Here is a 22,384-nt window from a genome sequence, read left to right as displayed (position 1 = left end):
ACTCACCACTTGGCTTCTTAACATTTCCACCAGGTAACGTTTCAATGACTATTATTTCTGAAATATCAGGGAATATGTTAACATGTTAGAACTGATTGATTCATTTCCTATGCCGCACCTTGTTATCCTCTATCCCCTTACTCACTAACATATCGCTGCCACAAAGGACGATGATACAGACATTCCCTTTCTACTCTCTGTCTTATACATCTTCCACTGATCAAGCACGATGTCTCAACAATATTTATTTAAAGCAGCAAAACACCGTGCGCTACGGCCCATCTTTTCCCCTCTTTCTTTGTTATAGGATAGAAGCCGGGGGTCGCCGGAGCTGAACACCATTCATTTCAGCTCCAGAGACTCACTGTTCCCAGAGATACTTACCTCCGTAGGTGCTGCCGGTATCGCTGAGGAGTTTAACGGTCCTGGTCACGCTGGCCAATAGGAAGCCGCGCCGGAAACATTATGGCTTCCTAATGGCCCATGTGACGCGCACCTTTAAACGCCGCCATTATATTCGGCACACAGTTTCTCTGCTGCATAGATACCTGCATTGCTGCAGAGGTAAGTGTTTATGGTTGCGGGGGCCCCCGGAGCTGATATTAAAGGGGTTTAGCTCCCCTAATACATCATCCATTTATTGCCCGGTCTGTTTATCATCCATCCCCTCTCCCAGGCCTCCTGCATATCTTCTGTCTTAGGTTTCTACTAAACTCTTAAATTCAACAAACTTTTAAAAAAAGCACACAGTTTAGATCTAGTTCACACAGTATATACGGAATAAGACATATACTATAGTACTTACTTTCTTTCGGTTGCAATGGTTGCCCCATTTGTATGATCCATTTTCCTAAAAGCAAGAAACCCAGTAATAATTTGTCTTATATAAAACCGCTGATCAAGATGACAAGGTTCAGTGTCATGAAGGATATGTCTAATTGTTGATGTTATTAAATACTTGCTATGCTATAACAACATATAGTAATATATCACATGATATTATAACTATGGGATTTACATAAAATTTAGTGGGAATGCTTAAGCAGTTTAAAAAAAACATTTAATTGTTCATGTCCACATGGCCAATGGCCAATAGCGTTGGTTGCAAGTAATGATGAATTCTGCATTATACATAGATGCGCAAACTCATTAATGTTAGAAACTGGATGAATTTTCCACTACACGTTTCTCAACATCTCTCCTCCCAGGACATTCTTCCACATATTCACTCATCTCAAAGGACCATGTGCAATTTTGACTTACCATTTATCCATGAACCCAGAGCTCTAGGACCTAATAAAAAAAAAAGGATTAGACTCATAAAATGACATTTTTAAAATTCCAACTCAAAGTCTTACTCTTAAAATGGTGCCAACAAAGTTTGAATAGAAATAAAATGGTAGAAATTAAAACAGAGTTATTGGAAAAGAAAATGAATACGGTAGAAAGTCAGATAATTTACCATTGATGCAAGGTGCCACAGATCCATAGCCAATGCGCTCAGAGTAGCCAATGCTCAGAAGTCCAAACGGTACTGTAAGGTGCTGCATCTTGTGGATGCTGAAGCCACCACCATAGCTATATTCTCCCCAAGAGTACTCTGATCCAGGGAATACCTTCCACTTAATTTCTCCTGGAGCTTTTCCGTCAAAAGTGATTCCTGGTGCCGCCAAAGTCTTGGTTAAAATAATAGCCAGATTGGTTTCAAACTTGGCTTGTCCAGTAAGTTCATAAGTGAAACAAAATTGTTCAATGTCAGGTACGTTGGTAAGGAAAGGGTCAAAGGATTTATCTTTGAATGTCCCACCAGTGCCATAAAACAAGACCTGAATCTTGTCACTTGCGTGGATGGATAGAGGTGATGTTTGTTTAATTTCAATCTGGATCACTTCTCCAGCTTTCACATTTTTGGTTCTTTTTTCTGTCCCAGATTGGTGATCAATGCGTGTGTTTTGGGAAGCCACAACAAATACAACATCAGACTTAGGCTGGAAGGACAAGGGCGGCACAAAGAATGTGGTTCCCCAGCTGTCAACAGGTAAGAGCTGTTCATAGACGTGGTCACATTCTCCATTCTTTTTAGAGCAGGTGTGCCCACTCAGGACTGCTACAGGATGTCGAGAAATCACCTTAGTGCCTGAAAGGTCATCTGGGCTCTGAAACTGGACAGCTTGGAATGGTTCCAGGGTCAGTGTTAGCTTGCTACCCTTTGGGTAAACCTTTCCTTGGAAATTTACAGCTCCTTTTAGGTAGACATCAACAGTTGTGCTCTTATCGTATGTGACCACAGAGAACTCTTTGTATGTGGACTCAGGTCCCCACGGAGGGGTAATTATATAATACTGAACTCCCAACTGATGCACTGGGTAAAGTAAACTTGTATCAGCACTGGCATATTTATAGTTACGCGAAACCACTGCAATGTCAGCATCAGCTTTAATCACCACGGAATGCGGAAATTTGCCAGTCCCGTGCATCTCTACAGGTTCTGCAATAGGAATTGTCACTGTTTCCCCTTTCCCAACCTTTAGGTGTTTCTTAAAGTTAGATTTGTTAATGGTGACAGAGACCGAGGTGGATGGTGAGTTGCCGGTAACCAGAAGCTCCAGTTGAGGAGTCTCCTTGGGGTTGTGATTCTGCATAAACACTGTGATAAACTCTTTGCCCATGGGAGTCACTGCTCCAGGCCCTGAAAAAGAATACAGTCAGCATGAGAATTTCATCATCCTCTGTTAAGTAAAATGTTAGATATAAATAGCTCCAAGGTACATAACACCAACCATTTAATTACATTAAGAACCCTCATACACAAGAAGAGTTTATGCAATGCAAGATGAGACATGGGGGGTTATTTATAAACGTGTTTCGGCTGCAAATTGGGGCCACAAGTACAGTAGTGTAAACACTGGGAACCAGGTTTCTAATCTGCTTTGGGATTTTTTTGCTTTGATAAATCTGCTTCTGTTTTTCCCCAGGTTTAGAAGCTAAGGATTCTGACTAAATAAATAAGAGAAATGTGTAAGAAAATGGATAAATGAAATAAGATGAGTGCCATGCTGTTTTATACTTAACAGATATTTCATACGTACTCACCACTTGGCTTCTTATTTTTTCCACCAGGTAACGTTGTTTCAGTGATTATTATTTCTGAAACATGAAGGAATATGTTAAAATGGTAGAACTGATGGACTCTTATTTCATATGCCTTGTTATCTGCTATCCCCTTGCTCACTATCACATTGCTATATTGTTCTGCTGATTTAGATCACAGGTGGGTACAGTTGTATACACACTAACTTTCCACAGAGCAACAGCAAAAACATCTGTGTGTTGGTACTGAACAAGATGACTTCATTGTGAGCTATTGTTGGGGTTCCCCACAGTTTGCCTTGGTTATGGGGAATATTAGTGGGGCTACTTCAGTATCCACAGCAGAAGGGAAAAGACAAGAAAATGCTAAATGTGCCATTAATGACTGGCAATTAAGGCTGTTGTAGAAAAAATATTTATCAGTTGTCATTTATCACATGTGAAAGGCGTAGCATGTCCTGCTTATTGGCAGGCTTTTATAAAGTTTGGTCCAGATGTACTAAGCGGTGCTACCTTCCAGCTAAATCACTTCAACGAGCAATAAGATGCCCCGTGTATTAGCACCACTTAGAAATGATTGCCTTGTATTGCTACAGTGAACCAGGAATGAAGTATTACTTAGCGGGCGTTATTCATTAAGCTGCAATAGGGCTCAGAGCCGCCAACAGGGGGAAGAGCTGGGACAGTCGTCCCCGGCCCGGAGGCTGCGGGGGACCTGGGCGGCTGGAGTTGGACCCGACCTCTGGCCTGGGTTGGCATCTACGTGTCTGGTTGCCAGGCCCCAGATTCCCCCCCCCCCCCTGCAGCAGGCCTCTCTCTGATGTTACAGCCTCCCATGTAGGCCCCGCCCCCGCACAAGAAGTTTGGCGGCTGCACTGTGCGGCTCCGAATGTGCGCGCGCGTGATGAGGGGATGTGATGTTCAGGAGGAGGGGAGGTGATGTGATGTGCAGGGGGGGAGGTGATGTGGTGTGCAGGGGGGAGGGGAGGTGATGTGGTATACAGGGGGGGAGGTGATGTGATGTGCAGGGGGGTGATGTGATGTGCAGTGGCAGGGGGGAGCTGATGTGCGGGGGAGCTGATGTGCAGGGGGGGATGTGATGTGCAGGGGGGATGTGATGTGCAGGGGATGGGATGCGATGTGCTGGGTGGGAGGGGTTGTGATGTGCAGGGTGGGAGGGGTTGTGAAGTGCAGACTCGGGGTGTGTGAAGGGGGGTTGGTGATGTGCAGGGTGGGAGGGGTTGTGATGAGGAGAAGTAATGTGCCGGTGTTGTGATGTTATGTGCAGGGGGGTGTGATGTGCAGGGGGGTGTGATGTGCAGGGGGGTGTGATGTGCAGGGCAGGTGAAGCTCCGCGGGGGATGTGATGCGCAGGGGAGGAGATGTGACATGCATGGGAAGGGATTGGATGTGCAGGGGATGGGGGGTGTGAAGGGGGAGGAGGTGTCAATGTGCAGGGGTGGGAGGGGATGTGATATGCAGGGGGGTGATGTGTGTATAATGTGCAGGGGGGAGTAATGTGTGTGATATGCAGGGGGGTGATGTGTGTGTGATGTGCAGTAGAGGTGATGTGTGTGTGATGTGCAGGGGTGTGTGTGTGCGTGTGTGTGTGTGATATGCAGGGTGGGTGTGTGGAAGTGCTGGAGGTGATGTGTGTCATGTGCAGGGGGTGATGTGTGGATGTGAAGGAGGGGGTATTATTTGTGTGATATGCAGTTGGGATGTGTGTGATATGCAGGAGAGACATGTGGATGTGGAGGGGGGAGACATGTGGATGTGGAGGGGGGAGATGTGTGCGATGTGCAGGGGGGTGATGTGTGTGATGCGCAGGGGGTGATGTGTGCGATGTGCAGGGGGTGATGTGTGTGATGTGCAGGTGGTGTGTGATGTGGAGGAGGGGGTATTATGTGTGTGATGTGGAGGGTGAGTGTTATGTGTATGTGAGAGAGGTAGGGGCAAAAGGAAGAGAGTTGGAGGCATGGGAGAGAGATGTAAGGAAGAGAGGTGGGTGGGAGAGATATAGGGTGGGAGGGTCTCGCAAGGCCACCGACACTGTGGTGGGGGAGTGGGAGAGAGAGGTGGGATCGAGAGGGGAGAGACGAGGGTGTGAGATAGAGAGGGAGTCTCACAAGGCCATCGACACTGGGGGTGGGTTCGTTGTGGAGCGGGGCCCAGGGGAAACTGTAGTCCTTGGCCCCAGGAAAGCTGTCTGTGGTCCTGTAAAGCTGATCAGGGGGTATCGCACAGAAGCCCCCATTGTCTTTTATTGGAGTTTCCATACCATAGTTTCCGTACCATAGTGCACCGATCGGCACTATCGCATCTTAATGAATAACCTCTATTGACTATGTTTTCCACTTATGTTATGGATGTCCTATTTTTAGGGCCTTAAAGCAACATAATCAATATAGGAAGTTGTCATGCAGAACATCTCATTACATAATTACATAGTTACATAGTAGATGAGGTTGAAAAAAGACGTACGTCCATCAAGTTCAACCTATGCTAAATTTAAACAGATACTTTATTCTATATCTATACTTACTTATTGATCCAGAGGAAGGCAAACAAAAAACCCCATTAGGGGGGAAAATTAATTCCTTCCTGACTCCAAGAATTGGCAATCGGATTAATCCCTGGATCAACATCCTTCCCATGTATACTTATTTGGTATATCCCTGTATACCTTTCCCATCTAAAAAGATGTCCAACCTTTTTTTGAACAAATCTATTGTATCTGCCATCACAGTCTCCATGGGTAATGAATTCCACATTTTAACTGCCCTTACTGTAAAGAACCCTTTCCTTTGTTGCTGGTGAAATTTCCTTTAAGGGATGGCCCCGAGTCCTTTGTACTGCCCGTGGGATGAATAGTTCTTTTGAAAGCTCCTTGTATTGTCCCTGAATATATTTGTATATAGTTATCATAACCCCTCTTAGACGCTTCTTTTCTAATGTAAATAAATCTAATTTAGCTAGCCTCTCCTCATAAGTTAGAATGTCCATCCCCTTTATTAATTTGGTGGCTCTTCTCTGCACTCTCTCTAGTTCCATAATGTCTTTTCTTAGGATTGGTGCCCAAAATTGTACTCCATATTCAAGGTGTGGTCTTACTAATGCTTTGTAAAGGGGCATAATTATGTTTACTTCCCTTCCATCCATTGCCCGTTTGATGCAAGATAAGATCTTGTTTGCCTTTGCAGCTACTGCATGACATTGGGCACTATTGCTATATCCTTTTTATTCTTGCATCCCAAATGCATAACCTTACATTTATCTGTATTAAACCTCATTTGCCATTTACCTGCCCACGTTTCCAGTCTCTCCAAGTCCTTCTGAAGAGAAATTACATCCTGCTCTAATTCTATTACCTTACACAATTTAGTATCATCAGCAAAGATGGAGACTTTGCTCTCGATCCCAACCTCAAGGTCATTAATAAACAAGTTAAAAAGCAGGGGTCCCAGTACCGATCCTTGAGGTACTCCACTCACGACTTTAGCCCAACCTGAAAAAGTTCCATTTATGACAACCCTCTGTTGTCTGTCCTTTAACCAGTTTTCAATCCAGGTGCATATATTATTACTGAGTCCAATTTTCTTTATTTTGTACACCAACCTCTTGTGTGAAACCGTATCAAAAGCCTTTGGAAAATCTAAGTAGACCACGTCAACTGCATTACCCTGGTCTAAATTCCTACTTACCCCCTCAAAGAAACAAATAAGGTTAGTTTGGCAAGATCTATCCTTCATAAATCCATGCTGACTATTACTAATAATTTTGTTTTCCATTTGGTATTCCTGAATATTATCCCGTATTAAACCTTCAAGTAGTTTCCCTACTATTGAAGTCACGCTTACAGGTCTGTAATTCCCCAGGTGTGATCTAGCTCCCTTTTTAAATATAGGCCCCACATCTGCTTTACGCCAATCTTGTGGTACTGAGCCTGTGGAAATGGAGTCCTTGAATATTAAATATAATGGTTTTGCTATTACTGAGCTTAACTCATTGAGAACTCTTGGATGTATGCCATCGGGGCCAGGTGCCTTATTTACTTTAATTATTTCAAGTCGCTTATGAACGTCTTCCTCAGTTAACCAATTGGTCATTAATATGGAGGTTGTGGCTTCCTCCTGTGGCGCTACTATTGAACTTGATTCTTCCCTGGTAAACACAGAGGCAAAGAATTTGTTTAATACCTCTGCTTTTTCCTTATCTCCAATAATCTGCCTACCCATCTCATACTGAAAGGGTCCTATATTTTCTTTTCTCATTTTTTTGTTATTAAGGTACTTAAAGAACTTTTTAGGGTTGACCTTACTTTCTATTGCAATCCTTTTTTCATTATCCATTTTTGCTAATTTAATTGAGCTTTTGCAATTTTTGTTACATTCCTTATAATTCTGATATGATGTCTCTGTCCCTTCTGACTGAAAGAATCTAAACGCCTTCCTCTTCTTGTCCATTTCCTCCCCTACCTGTTTATTTAGCCACATTGGTTTTGACTTATTTCTTTTATACTTATTACCCAAGGGTATACACTGATAAGTGTGCTTTTCTAACAATGTTTTAAAGACTGCCCATTTATCTTTTACATTTTTCCCTGCAAAAACATCATCCCATTGTATTACTACTATATTAGACCTCATGTTATGATCACTGTTAACCAAATGTTCCAGGACTTGAATATTTGTAATTACTTCTACATTGTTTGATATGACCAAATCCAGAACTGCCCCTCTCCTGGTTGGTTCCTCAATAATTTGGGTCATATAATTATCTTTAAGCACCCCCAAAAACCTGTTTCCTTTTGTTGTAACGCTAATCTCATTGCCCCAGTCTATGTCTGGATAATTAAAATCCCCCATTATGCAAACATGACCCAGTTTTGATGCCTTCTCCATTTGCAAATGTATTTTAGCTTCCTCAATCTCACAGATATTTGTTGGTTTATAGCATATTCCCACAAACATTTTCTTTATACTTTTACCTCCACTGATAATTTCTATCCACAAGGTCTCTACATTTTCATAATTCCCTTCATAGACATCATCCCTTATAATAGGTTTTAGATCTGGTTTAACATATAGACATACTCCACCTCCCCTTCTATTTGTTCGATCCTTCCGAAAAAGGGAATACCCCTTTAAATTAACTGTCCAGTCATGAGTTTCATCCCACCATGTTTCAGTAATGCCTATGATATCATACTGCTCCCTTGTGGCTATTAATTCAAGCTCCCCCATTTTATCTGTCAGGCTTCTTGCATTAGCAAGCATGCATTTAAGTTTTTTTTTCAGCCTGTATCACATTTTTCATCACATTACAGATGTGTTTATATAGCAGACATGGTAGAACAACACTCAGTATTATATTACAATACTATGTAGAATATAGCATTGTAATATAATACTGAGTGGTTTTCTACCTGTTGTTGGTAATGTATGTTACTTGTTTTTTCATGGAATACATTGGCTATAATGCTTATGGTATCACTTTTACTGGAAGTACACAGATAACGTATCTAACGTAATTTAGTATCTAACTCTGACAAGAATGGTATCTGCTGATGGATATATGGTTCATGCTCTAACTTTCTCACTATCCCCTCTCCCAGGCCTCCTACATATCTTCTGTCTTAGATTTTTACATCTCTGTCAAACTCTTAAATTCAACAATTTTTAATAAACACGGTTTAGATCTAGTTCACACAGTATATACGGAATAAGAGCTATATTATAATACTTACTTTCATTCGGTTTCGGTGCTGTTGTTGGTTGCCCCTTTTGTATGATCCATTCTCCTAAAAGCAAGAAACCCAGAAATAATTTGTCTTTGTATAAAATCGCTGATCGGGGTGACAAGGTAAAACGTTATATATAAATAGCTCCAAGGTACATAACACCCAACCATTTAATTACATTAAGAACCCTCATACACAACACGAGGTTATGCAATGCAAGATGGGACACGGGGGGGGGGGTATTTATAAAAGTCTCTCAGCTGCAAATTGGGGCCACAATTACAGTAGTGTAAACACAGGGAACCAGGTTTCTAATCTGCTTTGGGATATTTTTGCTTTGATAAATCTGCTTCTGTTTTTCCCCAGGTTTAGAAGCTAAGGATTCTGACTAAATAAATAAGAGAAATGTGTAAGAAAATGAATAAATGAAATAAGATGAGTGCCATGCTGTTTTATACTTAACAGGTATTTCATACGTACTCACCACTTGGCTTCTTAACATTTCCACCAGGTAACGTTTCAATGACTATTATTTCTGAAACATCAGGGAATATGTTAACATGTTAGAACTGATTGATTCATTTCCTATGCCGCACCTTGTTATCCTCTATCCCCTTACTCACTAACATATCGCTGCCACAAAGGACGATGATACAGACATTCCCTTTCTACTCTCTGTCTTATACATCTTCCACTGATCAAGCACGAGGTCTCAACAATATTTATTTAAAGCAGCAGAACACCGTGCGCTACGGCCCATCTTTTCCCCTCTTTCTTTGTTAAAGGATAGAAGCCGGCGGTCGCCGGAGCTGAACACCATTCATTTCAGCTCCAGAGACTCACTGTTCCCAGAGATACTTACCTCCGTAGGTGCCGCAGGAATCGCTGAGGAGTTTAACGGTCCTGGTCACGCTGGCCAATAGGAAGCCGCGCCGGAAACGTTATGGCTTCCAATTTCTCCAAAACATTCAGATTGATTGCAGGGGGAGAGCGCAGGGCCTCTGTGTCTCTTACCTGTTCTCCTGATGACGCATCGCCATGACAGTGTCAAATGGCATACACTGGCGACACAGTTTATTCGAGCTGGGCTAGTCCCACGAATTCGGGTATACCCGGGTGTATTGAGGTTTGTGACTGTTTTCTGCCCGAGTGCATTGAGGTATTTTCCAAGCAGGGATTGAAGCATTTTATTCCCGCTGGCTGCAATACTGCACAGTATATATATTTATACTGCATTAAAATTCATGAATTTATGCCATCTGGTAGACACGCGAAGCATTGCAGCCTATTAAATCCCAATCATTATCATTTAACAGATCAGCTGCCCGTCAGCCAGGCATGAACCCAGGCTGGGAAGGCAAACACAACGGGGCTTGTCAGAGGTGAGGAGCGGCGCATTCCAGGTATCTGCCAGGTACATACTGGGTATTTGCTCGAATAAAGTGTGTCGGTGCAGTATGTGACGTCACATGACACCGCAACGTCGCGTTGCCAAAGCTCACTATCGCAGTGTTAAGTGCTGTTTTCAAAATTGTGTTGTTATAACACACATTAGCACTAAGGAATTAGAGACCCAATATATATATATATATATATATATATATATATATATATATATATATATATATATATATATATATCCCCTCAAACAAGACATGGAGAGACCCCTGTGTTTCCAAAAACGCACACCTGAAATAACTGGGACATATGCCAATTGGACTCATTATAATATACTTTGGATATCCTATGAGCATCTCCCAGGTATCTCAGGGGTGCTCCTTTTTGTGCATTTTGTTCATGTTTAATTTCACCCCCCTCTGTGCCCTCTTCACGCTGCTAGTGGATATATGGTTCTTCATGCTCTAACATTTCTCACTATCCCTTTCATCCATTTATTGCCCGGTCTGTTTGTCATCCATCCCCTCTCCCAGGCCTCCTGCATATCTTCTGTCTTAGGTTTCTACTTCTCTGTTAAACTCTTAAATTCAACAAACTTAAAAAAAGCACACCATTTCGATCTAGTTAACACAGTATATACAGAATAAGACATATACTATAATACTTACTTTCTTTCGGTTGCAATGGTTGCCCCATTTGTATGATCCATTTTCCTAAAAGCAAGAAACCCAGTAATAATTTGTCTTATATAAAACCGCTGATCGAGATGACAAGGTTCAGTGTCATGAAGGATATGTCTAATTGTTGATGTTATTAAATACCTGCTATGCTATAACAACATATAGTAATGTATCACATCATATTATAACTATAGGCATTACATAGGATTTAGTGGGAATGCTTAAGCAGTTTTAAATAGCATTTAATTGTTCATCATGTCCACATGGCCAATGGCCAATAGCGTTGGTTGCAAGTAATGATGAATTCTGCATTATACATAGATGCGCAAACTCATTAATGTTAGAAACTGGATGGATTTTCCACTACACGTTTCTCAACATCTCTCCTCCCAGGACATTCTTCCACTTATTCACTCATCCCAAAGGACCATGTGCAATTTTGACTTACCATTTATCCATGAACCCAGAGCTCTAGGACCTAATAAAAAAAAAGGATTAGACTCATAAAATGACATTTAAAAAAGAAAACCTACTCTTAAAATGGTGCCAATAAAGTTTGTATAGAAATAAAATGGTAGAAATTAAAACAGAGTTATTGGAAAAGAAAATGAATACGGTAGAAAGTCAGATAATTTACCATTGATGCAAGGTGCCACAGATCCATAGCCAATGCGCTCAGAGTAGCCAATGCTCAGAAGTCCAAACGGTACTGTAAGGTGCTGCATCTTGTGGATGCTGAAGCCATCACCATAGCTATATTCTCCCCAAGAGTACTCTGATCCAGGGAATACCTTCCACTTAATTTCTCCTGGAGCTTTTCCATCAAAAGTGATTCCTGGTGCCGCCAAAGTCTTGGTTAAAATAATAGCCAGATTGGTTTCAAACTTGGCTTGTCCAGTAAGTTCATAAGTGAAACAAAATTGTTCAATGTCAGGTACGTTGGTAAGGAAAGGGTCAAAGGATTTATCTTTGAATGTCCCACCAGTGCCATAAAACAAGACCTGAATCTTGTCACTTGCGTGGATGGATAGAGGTGATGTTTGTTTAATTTCAATCTGGATCACTTCTCCAGCTTTCACATTTTTGGTTCTTTTTTCTGTCCCAGATTGGTGATCAATGCGTGTGTTTTGGGAAGCCACAACAAATACAACATCAGACTTAGGCTGGAAGGACAAGGGCGGCACAAAGAATGTGGTTCCCCAGCTGTCAACAGGTAAGAGCTGTTCATAGACGTGGTCACATTCTCCATTCTTTTTAGAGCAGGTGTGCCCACTCAGGACTGCTACAGGATGTCGAGAAATCACCTTAGTGCCTGAAAGGTCATCTGGGCTCTGAAACTGGACAGCTTGGAATGGTTCCAGGGTCAGTGTTAGCTTGCTACCCTTTGGGTAAACCTTTCCTTGGAAATTTACAGCTCCTTTTAGGTAGACATCAACAGTTGTGCTCTTATCGTATGTGACCACAGAGAACTCTTTGTATGTGGACTCAGGTCCCCACGGAGGGGTAATTATATAATACTGAACTCCCAACTGATGCACTGGGTAAAGTAAACTTGTATCAGCACTGGCATATTTATAGTTACGCGAAACCACTGCAATGTCAGCATCAGCTTTAATCACCACGGAATGCGGAAATTTGCCAGTCCCATGCATCTCTACAGGTTCTGTAATAGGAATTGTCACTGTTTCCCCTTTCCCAACCTTTAGGTGTTTCTTAAAGTTAGATTTGTTAATGGTGACAGAGACCGAGGTGGATGGTGAGTTGCCGGTAACCAGAAGCTCCAGTTGAGGAGTCTCCTTGGGGTTGTGATTCTGCATAAACACTGTGATAAACTCTTTGCCCATGGGAGTCACTGCTCCAGGCCCTGAAAAAGAATACAGTCAGCATGAGAATTTCATCATTCTCTGTTAAGTAAAACGTTAGATATAAATAGCTCCAAGGTACATAACACCAACCATTTAATTACATTAAGAACCCTCATACACAACACGAGGTTATGCAATGCAAGATGAGACACGGGGGGTTATTTATAAAAGTCTCTCGGCTGCAAATTGGGGCCACAACTACAGTAGTGTAAACACAGGGAACCAGGTTTCTTATCTGCTTTGGGATTTTTTTGCTTTGATAAATCTGCTTCTGTTTTTCCCCAGTTTTAGAAGCTAAGAATTCTGACTAAATAAATAAGAGAAATGTGTAAGAAAATGGATAAATGAAATAAGATGAGTGCCATGCTGTTTTATACTTAGATATTTCAAACATACTCACCACTTGGCTTCTTAATATTTCCACCAGGTAACGTTGTTTCAGTGACTATTATTTCTGAAACATCAAGGAATATGTTAAAATGGTAGAACTGATGGACTCTTATTTCATATGCCTTGTTATCTGCTATCCCCTTGCTCACTATCACATTGTTATATTGTTCTGCTGATTTAGATCACAGGTGCGTACAGTTGTATACACACTAAAAATTATGTATCAGTTGTCATTTATCACATGTGAAAGGCGTAGCATGTCCTGCTTATTGGCAGGCTTTTATAAAGTTTGGTCCAGATGTACTAAGCGGTGCTACCTTCCAGCTTAATCACTTCAACGAGCAATAAGATGCACCGTGTATTAGCACGACTTAGAAATGATTGCCTTGTATTGCTACAGTGAACCAGGAATTAAATATTACTTAGCGGGCGTTATTCATTAAGCTGCAATAGGGCTCAGAGCCGCCAACAGGGGGAAGAGCTGGGACAGTTGTCTTGGGCCCGGAGACTGCGGGGAAACTGGCCGACTGCAGTTGGAACGGACCTCTGGCCTGGGTTGGCATCTACGTGTCTGGTTGCCAGGCCTGAGATCTCCCCCCCCCCCCCCCTGCAGCAGACCTCTCTCTGATGCTGTTACAGCCTCCCATGTAGGCCCCGCCCCCACACAAGAAGTTTGGCGGCTGTACTGCGCGGCTCCGAATGTGCGCGCGCGTGATGAGGGGATGTGATGTTCAGGAGGAGGGGAGGTGATGTGATGTGCAGGGGGGAGGTGATGTGCAGGGGGGAGTAATGTGTGTGATGTGCAGGGGGATTTATGTGTGTGTGATGTGTGTGTGATGTGCAGGGGGATTTATGTGTGTGTGATGTGTGTGTGATGTGCAGGGGGTGATGTGTGTGTGATGTGTGTGATTTGCAAGGGACGCGATACAGATATTTCAAACATACTCACCAATTGGCTTCTTATTTTTTCCACCAGGTAACGTTGTTTCATAGACTTTTATTTCTGAAATATGAAGGAATATGTTAAAATGGTAGAACTGATGGACTCTTATTTCATATGCCTTGTTATCTGCTATCCCCTTGCTCACTATCACATTGCTATATTGTTCTGCTGATTTAGATCACAGGTGGGTACAGTTGTATACACACTAACTTTCCACAGAGCAACAACAAAAACATCTGTGTGTTGGTACTGAACATGATGACTTCATTGTGAGCTATTGCTGGTGTTCCCCACAGTTTGCCTTGGTTATGGGGAATATTAGTGGGGCTACTTCAGAGTTTCGACAACACATGGGAAAAGACAAGAAAATGCTAAATGTGCCATTAATGACTGGCAATTAAGGCTGTTGTAGAAAAAATATTTATCAGTTGTCATTTATCACATGTGAAAGGCGTAGCATGTCCTGCTTATTGGCAGGCTTTTATAAAGTTTGGTCCAGATGTACTAAGCGGTGCTACCTTCCAGCTAAATCACTTCAACGAGCAATAAGATGCCCCGTGTATTAGCACCACTTAGAAATGATTGCCTTGTATTGCTACAGTGAACCAGGAATGAAGTATTACTTAGCAGGTGTTATTCATTAAGCTGCAATAGGGCTCAGAGCCGCCAACAGGGGGAAGAGCTGGGGCAGTCGTCCCCGGCCCGGAGGCTGCTGGGGACCTGGGCGGCTGGAGTTGGACCCGACCTCTGGCCTGGGTTGGCATCTACGTGTCTGGTTGCCAGGACCCAGATTCCCCCCCCTGCAGCAGACCTCTCTCTGATGCTGTTACAGCCTCCCATGTAGACCCCGCCCCCACAGAAGAAGTTTGGCGGCTGCACTGTGCGGCTCCAAATGTGCGCGCGCCTGATGAGTGGATGTGATGTTCAGGAGGAGGGGAGGTGATGTGGTGTGCAGGGGGGGGAGGTGATGTGGTGTGCAGGGGGGGAGGTGATGTGGTGTGCAGGGGGGGGAGGTGATGTGGTGTGCAGGGGGGGGGAGGTGATGTGGTGTGCAGGGGGGGGGGAGGTGATGTGGTGTGCAGGGGGGGGGAGGTGATGTGGTGTGCAGGGGGGGGGGAGGTGATGTGGTGTGCAGGGGGGGGGGGTGATGTGGTGTGCAGGGAGGGGAGGTGATGTGGTGTGCAGGGAGGGGAGGTGATGTGGTGTGCAGGGGGGGGGGAGGTGATGTGGTGTGCAGGGGGGGGGGAGGTGATGTGGTGTGCAGGGGGGGGAGGTGATGTGGTGTGCAGGGGGGGGGGAGGTGATGTGGTGTGCAGGGGGGGGGGAGGTGAAGTGGTGTGCAGGGGAGGTGATGTGGTGTGCAGGGGGGGGAGGTGATGTGGTGTGCAGGGGGGGGAGGTGATGTGGTGTGCAGGGGGGGGAGGTGATGTGGTGTGCAGGGGGGGGGAGGTGATGTGGTGTGCAGGGGGGGGAGGTGATGTGGTGTGCAGGGGGGGGAGGTGATGTGGTGTGCAGGGGGGGGGTGATGTGGTGTGCAGGGGGGGAGGTGATGTGGTGTGCAGGGGGGGAGGTGATGTGGTGTGCAGGGGGGGAGGTGAAGTGGTGTGCAGGGGGGGAGGTGAAGTGGTGTGCAGGGGGGGAGGTGAAGTGGTGTGCAGGGGGGGAGGTGATGTGGTGTGCAGGGGGGGAGGTGATGTGGTGTGCAGGGGGGGGGGAGGTGATGTGGTGTGCAGGGGGGGGGAGGTGATGTGGTGTGCAGGGGGGGGGGAAGTGATGTGGTGTGCAGGGGGGGAGGTGATGTGGTGTGCAGGGGGGAGGTGATGTGGTGTGCAGGGGGGGGGTGATGTGGTGTGCAGGGGGGGGGGGTGATGTGGTGTGCAGGGGGGGGTGGTGATGTGGTGTGCAGGGTGGGAGGTGATGTGATGTGCAGATGGGTGATGTGGTGTGCAGTGGCGGGGGATGTGATTTATGGGGAAGTGATGTGATGTTTAGGGGAGGTGATGTGGTGTGCAGGGGGGGGTGATGATGTGGTGTGCAGGGTGGGAGGTGATGTGATGTACAGGGGGGGAGGTGATGTGATGTGCAGATGGGTGATGTGGTGTGCAGTGGCGGGGGATGTGATTTATGGGGAAGTGATGTGATGTTTAGGGGAGGTGATGTGCAGGGGATGGGATGCGATGTGCTGGGTGGAAGGGGTTGTGATGGGGAGAAGTAATGTGCAGGGGATGCGATGTGCAGGGGGGGTGTGATGTGCAGGGGATGCGATGTGCTGGGTGGGAGGGGTTGTGATGGGGAGAAGTGATGTGCAGGTGATGTGATGTGCAGGGGGGTGTGATGTGCAGGGGGGTGTGATGTGCAGGGGGGTGTGATGTGCAGGGGGGTGTGATGTGCAGGGCAGGTGAAGCTCCGCGGGGGATGTGATGCGCAGGGGAGGAGATGTGACATGCATGGGAAGGGATTGGATGTGCAGGGAATGGGGGTGTGAAGGGGGAGGAGGTGTGCAATGTGCATGGGTGGGAGGGGATGTGATATGCAGGGGTGTGATGTGTGTATAAAGTGCAGGGGGAGTAATGTGTGTGTGTGATGTGCAGGGGGTGATTGTGTGATGTGCAGGGGGTGATGTGTGTTTTGTGCAGGGGGAGATATGTGTGATATGCAGGGGATGAGTGATGTGTGTGCTGTGTGTGTGTGTGGGGGGGGGGGGGTTGCTATGTGCAGGGGGTGATTGTGTGATGTGCAGAGGGTGATTGTGTGATGTGCAGGGGGTGATGTGTGTTTTGTGCAGGGGGAGATATGTGTGATATGCAGGGGGTGATGTGTGTTTTGTGCAGGGGGAGATATGTGTGATATGCAGGGGGAGAGTGATGTGTGTGCTGTGTGTGTGTGTGTGGGGGGGGTTGCTATGTGCAGGGGGTGATTGTGTGATGTTCAGGGGGTGATTGTGTGATGTGCAGGGGGTGATGTGTGTTTTGTGCAGGGGGAGATATGTGTGATATGCAGGGGGAGAGTGATGTGTGTGCTGTGTGTGGGGGGGGGTGCTATGTGCAGGAGGTGATGTGTGTGATGTGCAGGGGTGGAGATGTGTGCCATGTGCAGGGGGGGAGATGTGTGTGATGTGCAGAGGGGGAGATGTGTGCGATGTGCAGGGGGGGAGGTGTGTGATGTGCAGGGATGGGACGGGTTGTGATGTGCAGGAGTGATGTGTGTGTGATGTGCATGGGGTGGCGATGTGTGTGTGATGTGCAGGGGGGGGGGGCGATGTGTGTGTGATGTCTAGGGGGTGATGTGTGTGTGATGTGTGTGTGATGGGCAGGGGAGGTGATGTGTGTGTGATGGGCAGGGGGTGATGTGTGTGTAATGTGCAGGGGGGGTGATGTGTGTGTAATGTGCAGGGGGAGTAATGTGTGTGATATGCAGGAGGGTGATGTGTGTGTGATGTGCAGGAGGGGTGATGTGTGTGTGTGTGTGTGTGTGTGTGTGTGTGTGCGCGCGCGCGCGTGCAGGGGGGATGTGTGTTATGTGGAGGAGGGGGTATTATGTGTGTGATATGCAGGGGTGATATACGGATGTGCAGGGTGGGGATGTGTGTGATGTGCAGGGGGGGATGTGTGTGATGTGGAGGGGGAGTGTTATGTGTATGGTTGAGAGGTGGGGGCAAAGGGAAGAGAGTTGGAGGCATTGGAGAGGGATGTAGGGAAGAGAGAGGTGGGTGGGAGAGATATAGGGCGGGAAGGTCTCGCAAGGCCACGACACTTGGGTGGGGGAGTGGGAGAGAGAGGTGGGTGCGAGAGGGGAGAGATGGGGGGGTGAGATAGAGGGGAAGCCTCACAAGGCCATCGACACGGGGTGGGTTGGTTGTGGAGGGGAGCCCAGGGGAAACTGTAGTCCTTGGCCCCAGGAAAGCTGTCTGTGGTCCTGATAAGGCTGACCAGGGCATATCGCACAGAAGCCCCCATTGTCTTTTATTGGAGTTTCCATACCATAGTTTCCGTACCATAGTGCACCGATCGGCACTATCGCATCTTAATGAATAACCTCTATTGACTATGTTTTCCAATTATGTTATGGATGTCCTATTTTTTTTTTAAACCAACATAATCAATATAGGAAGTTATCATGCAGAACATCTCATTACAGATGTGTTTATATAGCAGACATGGTAGAACAACACTCAGTATTATATTACAATACTATGTAGAATATAGCATTGTAATATAATACTGAGTGGTTTTCTACCTGTTGTTGGTAATGTATGTTACTTGTTTTTTCATGGAAGACATTGGCTATAATGCTTATGGTATCACTTTTACTGGAAGTGCACAGATAACATACATAGGGCAAAAACTGGTATTTAGTATCTAACTCTGACAAGAATGGTATCTGCTGATGGATATATGGTTCATGCTCTAACTTTCTCACTATCCACCTCTCCCAGGCCTCCTACATATCTTCTGTCTTAGATTTTTACATTTCTTTTAAACTCTTAAAATTCAACAATTTTAATAAACACGGTTTAGATCTAGTTCACACAGTATATACGGAATAAGAGCTATATTATAATACTTACTTTCATTCGGTTTCGGTGCAGTTGTTGGATGCCCCTTATGTATGATCCATTCTCCTAAAATAAAGAAACCCAGAAATAATTTGTCTTTGTATAAAATCGCTGATCGAGGTGACAAGGTAAAACGTTAGATATAAATAGCTCCAAGGTACATAACACCCAACCATTTAATTACATTAAGAACCCTCATACACAAGAAGAGTTTATGCAATGCAAGATGGGACACGGGGGGGGGGGATTTTATAAACGTCTCGAGGCTGCAAATTGGGGCCACAATTACAGTAGTGTAAACACAGGGAACCAGGTTTCTAATCTGCTTTGGGATTTTATTTTTTTGCTTTGATAATCTGCTCCTATTTTTCCCCAGTTATAGAAGAAAATGAATAAATGAAATAAGATGAGTGCCATGCTGTTTTATACTTAACAGGTATTTCATACGTACTCACCACTTGGCTTCTTAACATTTCCACCAGGTAACGTTGTTTCTGAAAGTTGAAGGAATATGTTAACATGGTAGAACTGATTGATTCATTTCCTATGCCGCACCTTGTTATCCTCTATCCCCTTACTCACTAACATATCGCTGCCACATAGGACGATGATACAGACATTCCCTTTCTACTCTCTGTCTTATACATCTTCCACTGATCAAGCACGATGTCTCAACAATATTTATTTAAAGCAGCAGAACACCGTGCGCTACGGCCCATCTTTCCATCTTTTCCCCTCTTTCTTTGTTATAGGATAGAAGCCGGGGGTCGCCGGAGCTGAACACCATTCATTTCAGCTCCAGAGACTCACTGTTCCCAGAGATACTTACCTCCGTAGGTGCCGCAGGAATCGCTGAGGAGTTTAACGGTCCTGGTCACGCTGGCCAATAGGAAGCCGCGCCGGAAACGTTATGGCTTCCTAATGGCCCATGTGACGCGCACCTTTAAACGCCGCCATTATGTTTGGCGCACAGTTTCTCTGCTGCATAGATACCTGCATTGCTGCAGAGGTAAGTGTTTATGGTTGCGGGGGCCCCCGGAGCTGATATTAAAGGGGTTGAGCTCTGGAGACCCCCTTATTTAATCCTACACAAAAAAAATGATGTACTATTGTGCAGGGGCGCACAATTTTTTAATGGAGGCGCTGCGATTACAGAGGCCCCGCGCTCTTCCACACAACATTGACATTGATTGCCGGGGAAGAGCGCAGGGACTCTGTCAGTGTCTCTTACCTACTCTCTGGCTTTCCTGATGATGCATCGCCATGTCAACACAGCATCACATGATGCCGTTGCGTTCAAATGGCAACGGGTTGCCGTAGAAACACAACATCACATGATGCAATGTTGCGTTGCCATAAGAATAACAAAAGATGTACCGTAGTGCATGGTGTTCTGCTGATTTAGACCACAGGTGGGTACAGTTGTATACACACTAACTTTCCACAGAGCAACAGCAAAAACATCTATGTGTTGGTACTGAACATGATGACTTCATTGTGTGAGGTATTGCTGGTGTCCCCACAGTTTGCCTTGGTTATGGGGAATATTAGTGGGGCTGCATCACAGTTCACAGCTGAAGGGAAAAGACAAGAAAATGCTAAATGTGCCATTAATGACTGGCAATTAAGGCTGTTGTAGAAAAAATATGTATCAGTTGTCATTTATCACATGTGAAAGGCGTAGCATGTCCTGCTTATTGGCAGGCTTTTATAAAGTTTGGTCCAGATTGTACTAAGCGGTGCTACCTTCCAGCTAAATCACTTCAACGAGCAACAAGATGCCTTGTGTACTAGCACCACTTAGAAATGATTGCCTTGTACTGTTACTGTGAATGAGGTATTACTTAGTGGGCGTTTCATTAAACTGTGATAGGGCTGATCAGGGCATATCGCAAAGAAGCCCCCTTTGTCTTTTATTGGAGTTTCCGTACCATAGTGCGCCGATCGGCACTATTGCATGTTAAGGATTAACCTCCATTGACTGTTTTCCAGTTATGTTATGGATGTCCTATTTCTAGGACTCAGTATTATATTACAATACAATATGCTACATATTTTAAGAGAATACATATATGCTTATGGTATCACTTTTACAGATAACGTACATTGGACAAAAACTGGTATTTAGTAACTATCTCTAACATGAATCTTACCTGCTCTGTTATTGACTGTTAATGAGTCATTAACACAACATTAAGTATTAACAGGTACCTTCATAGCTCACTATCGCAGTGTTAAGTGTTGGTTTCAGCCTTGCTGTGTAATAGCAGACATTGGTGCCAATGAACTACTGTAGACTAGAGTCTTAAGTGCTATATATATATATATATCCCCTCAAAAAACACATGGAGAGAGCCCTGTGCACAAACAGCACACCTGAGAAACCTGGGACATATGCTAATAGGAGAATATTAAATATATACTCTTAGGAGTATATTAAATATATACTTTGAATGTCCTATTAGCATTTCCCAGGTATGCTCCTTTTCACAGTAATCCCTCTACATGAAGGTGGGTTTGAGGGGATATATATATATATATATATCTTATCTTATACTATATTAGTGAAAGCACTGTATGTTTGCCTGCCTGCCTGGATGTCCGTTGTCCCTAGGGAAATCTCATTGGTCCCTTGGCCCGCCCGCCCCCGCACACCTCTCATTGGCCTGAGGCGGAGTGACGGGCCAAAGGACACACAGGGACACACACACACACAGGGAACACAGGGACACACACACACACAGGGAACACAGGGACACACACACACAGGGGGGGACACACACACACAGGGACACACACACACACACACACAGGGACACACACACAGGGACACACACACACAGTGACAGACACACACACAGTGACACACACACAGTGACACACAACACTGTTACATACATTAGCGGGGCTCACAGTGTTAGCAGCACCCGCGCGCACCTCCTCCTCTCCCCGTGTCTCCCGCTCTTTCACCCCGACCCCCCCCCCCTCCCCCGGCGCCGCTACAGTCAGCGGGACACACACACTATTATTACCCCTTCAGCGCGACCCCCCCCCACCCAGTGTCAGCGGCCGTGCGAGACCCCCCTCTATATCTCCCACCTCTCCCCCCCCCACACATATACATGCCCCCCCCTCCCCGGCGCTACAACTCACCCCTCCCCGGCGGGGGAACAGCCAGTGGCCAGGCAGGCTGCCTCGCGGCGCCGAGTGCCCAAGATGGCGGCGCCCGGGACACAGCGGGGGAGCGGCCACAACACGCTGCCTCCCGCCTCAGATCCACGTGGGACCTGCCGGATGGGTGAGTGAGCGGCCTTCACCTCCCCTCCACCCCCCCTTCACCTCCCTTCCACCCCCCCCCTTCACCTCCCTTCCACTCCCCCCCTTCACCTCCCCTCCACCCCCCCTTCACCTCCCCTCCACCCCCCCACCTTCACCTCCCCTCCACCCCCCCTTCCCACCGCCTCCCCCCCTTCCCACCGCCTCCCCCCCCCCTTCCCACCCCTTCCCACCGCCTCCCCCCCCCCCTTCCCACCGCCCCCCCCCCCCTTCCCCCGGGATGTAAATGCGTAATAGGTAGTATTATTTATAAATCGTGGAACAATAGGTGACTGTTTGTTGTAAAGGTTGGATAATAATATTGAAAAGAAAGATGGAAGAAAATGTAATACGATGTTGTATAAAAATGGTTTATTGTAACCACACCACAGTACAATGTATATT

The 22,384-nt window shown here is 45.6% G+C and overlaps 2 protein-coding genes across 2 annotated transcripts in view; both read right to left on the bottom strand.

Moving 5' to 3' along the window:
- LOC142498145 (uncharacterized) overlaps window positions 1-22,384 on the bottom strand; it is an 86,608-nt gene that overhangs the window by 43,645 nt on the left and 20,579 nt on the right. The window contains exons 7-12 of the mRNA XM_075606652.1: window positions 14,116-14,169; window positions 3,094-3,147; window positions 1,463-2,689; window positions 1,264-1,293; window positions 806-850; window positions 7-57 (exon numbers count right to left, since the gene is read on the bottom strand). Of these exons, the coding sequence (XP_075462767.1) occupies window positions 7-57; window positions 806-850; window positions 1,264-1,293; window positions 1,463-2,689; window positions 3,094-3,147; window positions 14,116-14,169 (1,461 nt within the window). The remainder of the gene's footprint in view (window positions 1-6; window positions 58-805; window positions 851-1,263; window positions 1,294-1,462; window positions 2,690-3,093; window positions 3,148-14,115; window positions 14,170-22,384) is intronic.
- LOC142496626 (IgGFc-binding protein-like) lies at window positions 10,786-19,154 on the bottom strand. The gene is made up of 5 exons (XM_075603287.1): window positions 19,120-19,154; window positions 11,549-12,775; window positions 11,360-11,389; window positions 10,900-10,944; window positions 10,786-10,811 (listed from the first exon to the last, which is right to left on the bottom strand). Exons 2-5 carry the CDS (start codon window positions 12,753-12,755, stop codon window positions 10,786-10,788), a joined length of 1,308 nt encoding a protein of 435 aa, XP_075459402.1. The 5' UTR covers window positions 12,756-12,775; window positions 19,120-19,154.

This window comes from Ascaphus truei, chromosome 6 (assembly GCF_040206685.1).
Source record: "Ascaphus truei isolate aAscTru1 chromosome 6, aAscTru1.hap1, whole genome shotgun sequence".
Taxonomy (NCBI): domain Eukaryota; kingdom Metazoa; phylum Chordata; class Amphibia; order Anura; family Ascaphidae; genus Ascaphus; species Ascaphus truei.
The sequence above is the reverse complement of the archived record's forward strand: the minus strand, read 5'-3'. Positions and strand labels throughout refer to the sequence as shown.

What these genes read in the sequence shown, in the direction of transcription:
- LOC142496626 (XM_075603287.1), bottom strand. Translation starts at nt 12,755, where the DNA reads ATGGGCAAAGAGTTTATCACAGTGTTTATGCAGAATCACAACCCCAAG. An exon ending in TGTGGCACCTTGCATCAATG is followed by an intron (nt 11,390 to 11,548) that starts GTAAATTATCTG and finishes TTTTTTTATTAG; the next exon opens with GTCCTAGAGCTCTGGGTTCA. An exon ending in TCTGGGTTCATGGATAAATG is followed by an intron (nt 10,945 to 11,359) that starts GTAAGTCAAAAT and finishes TCTTGCTTTTAG; the next exon opens with GAAAATGGATCATACAAATG.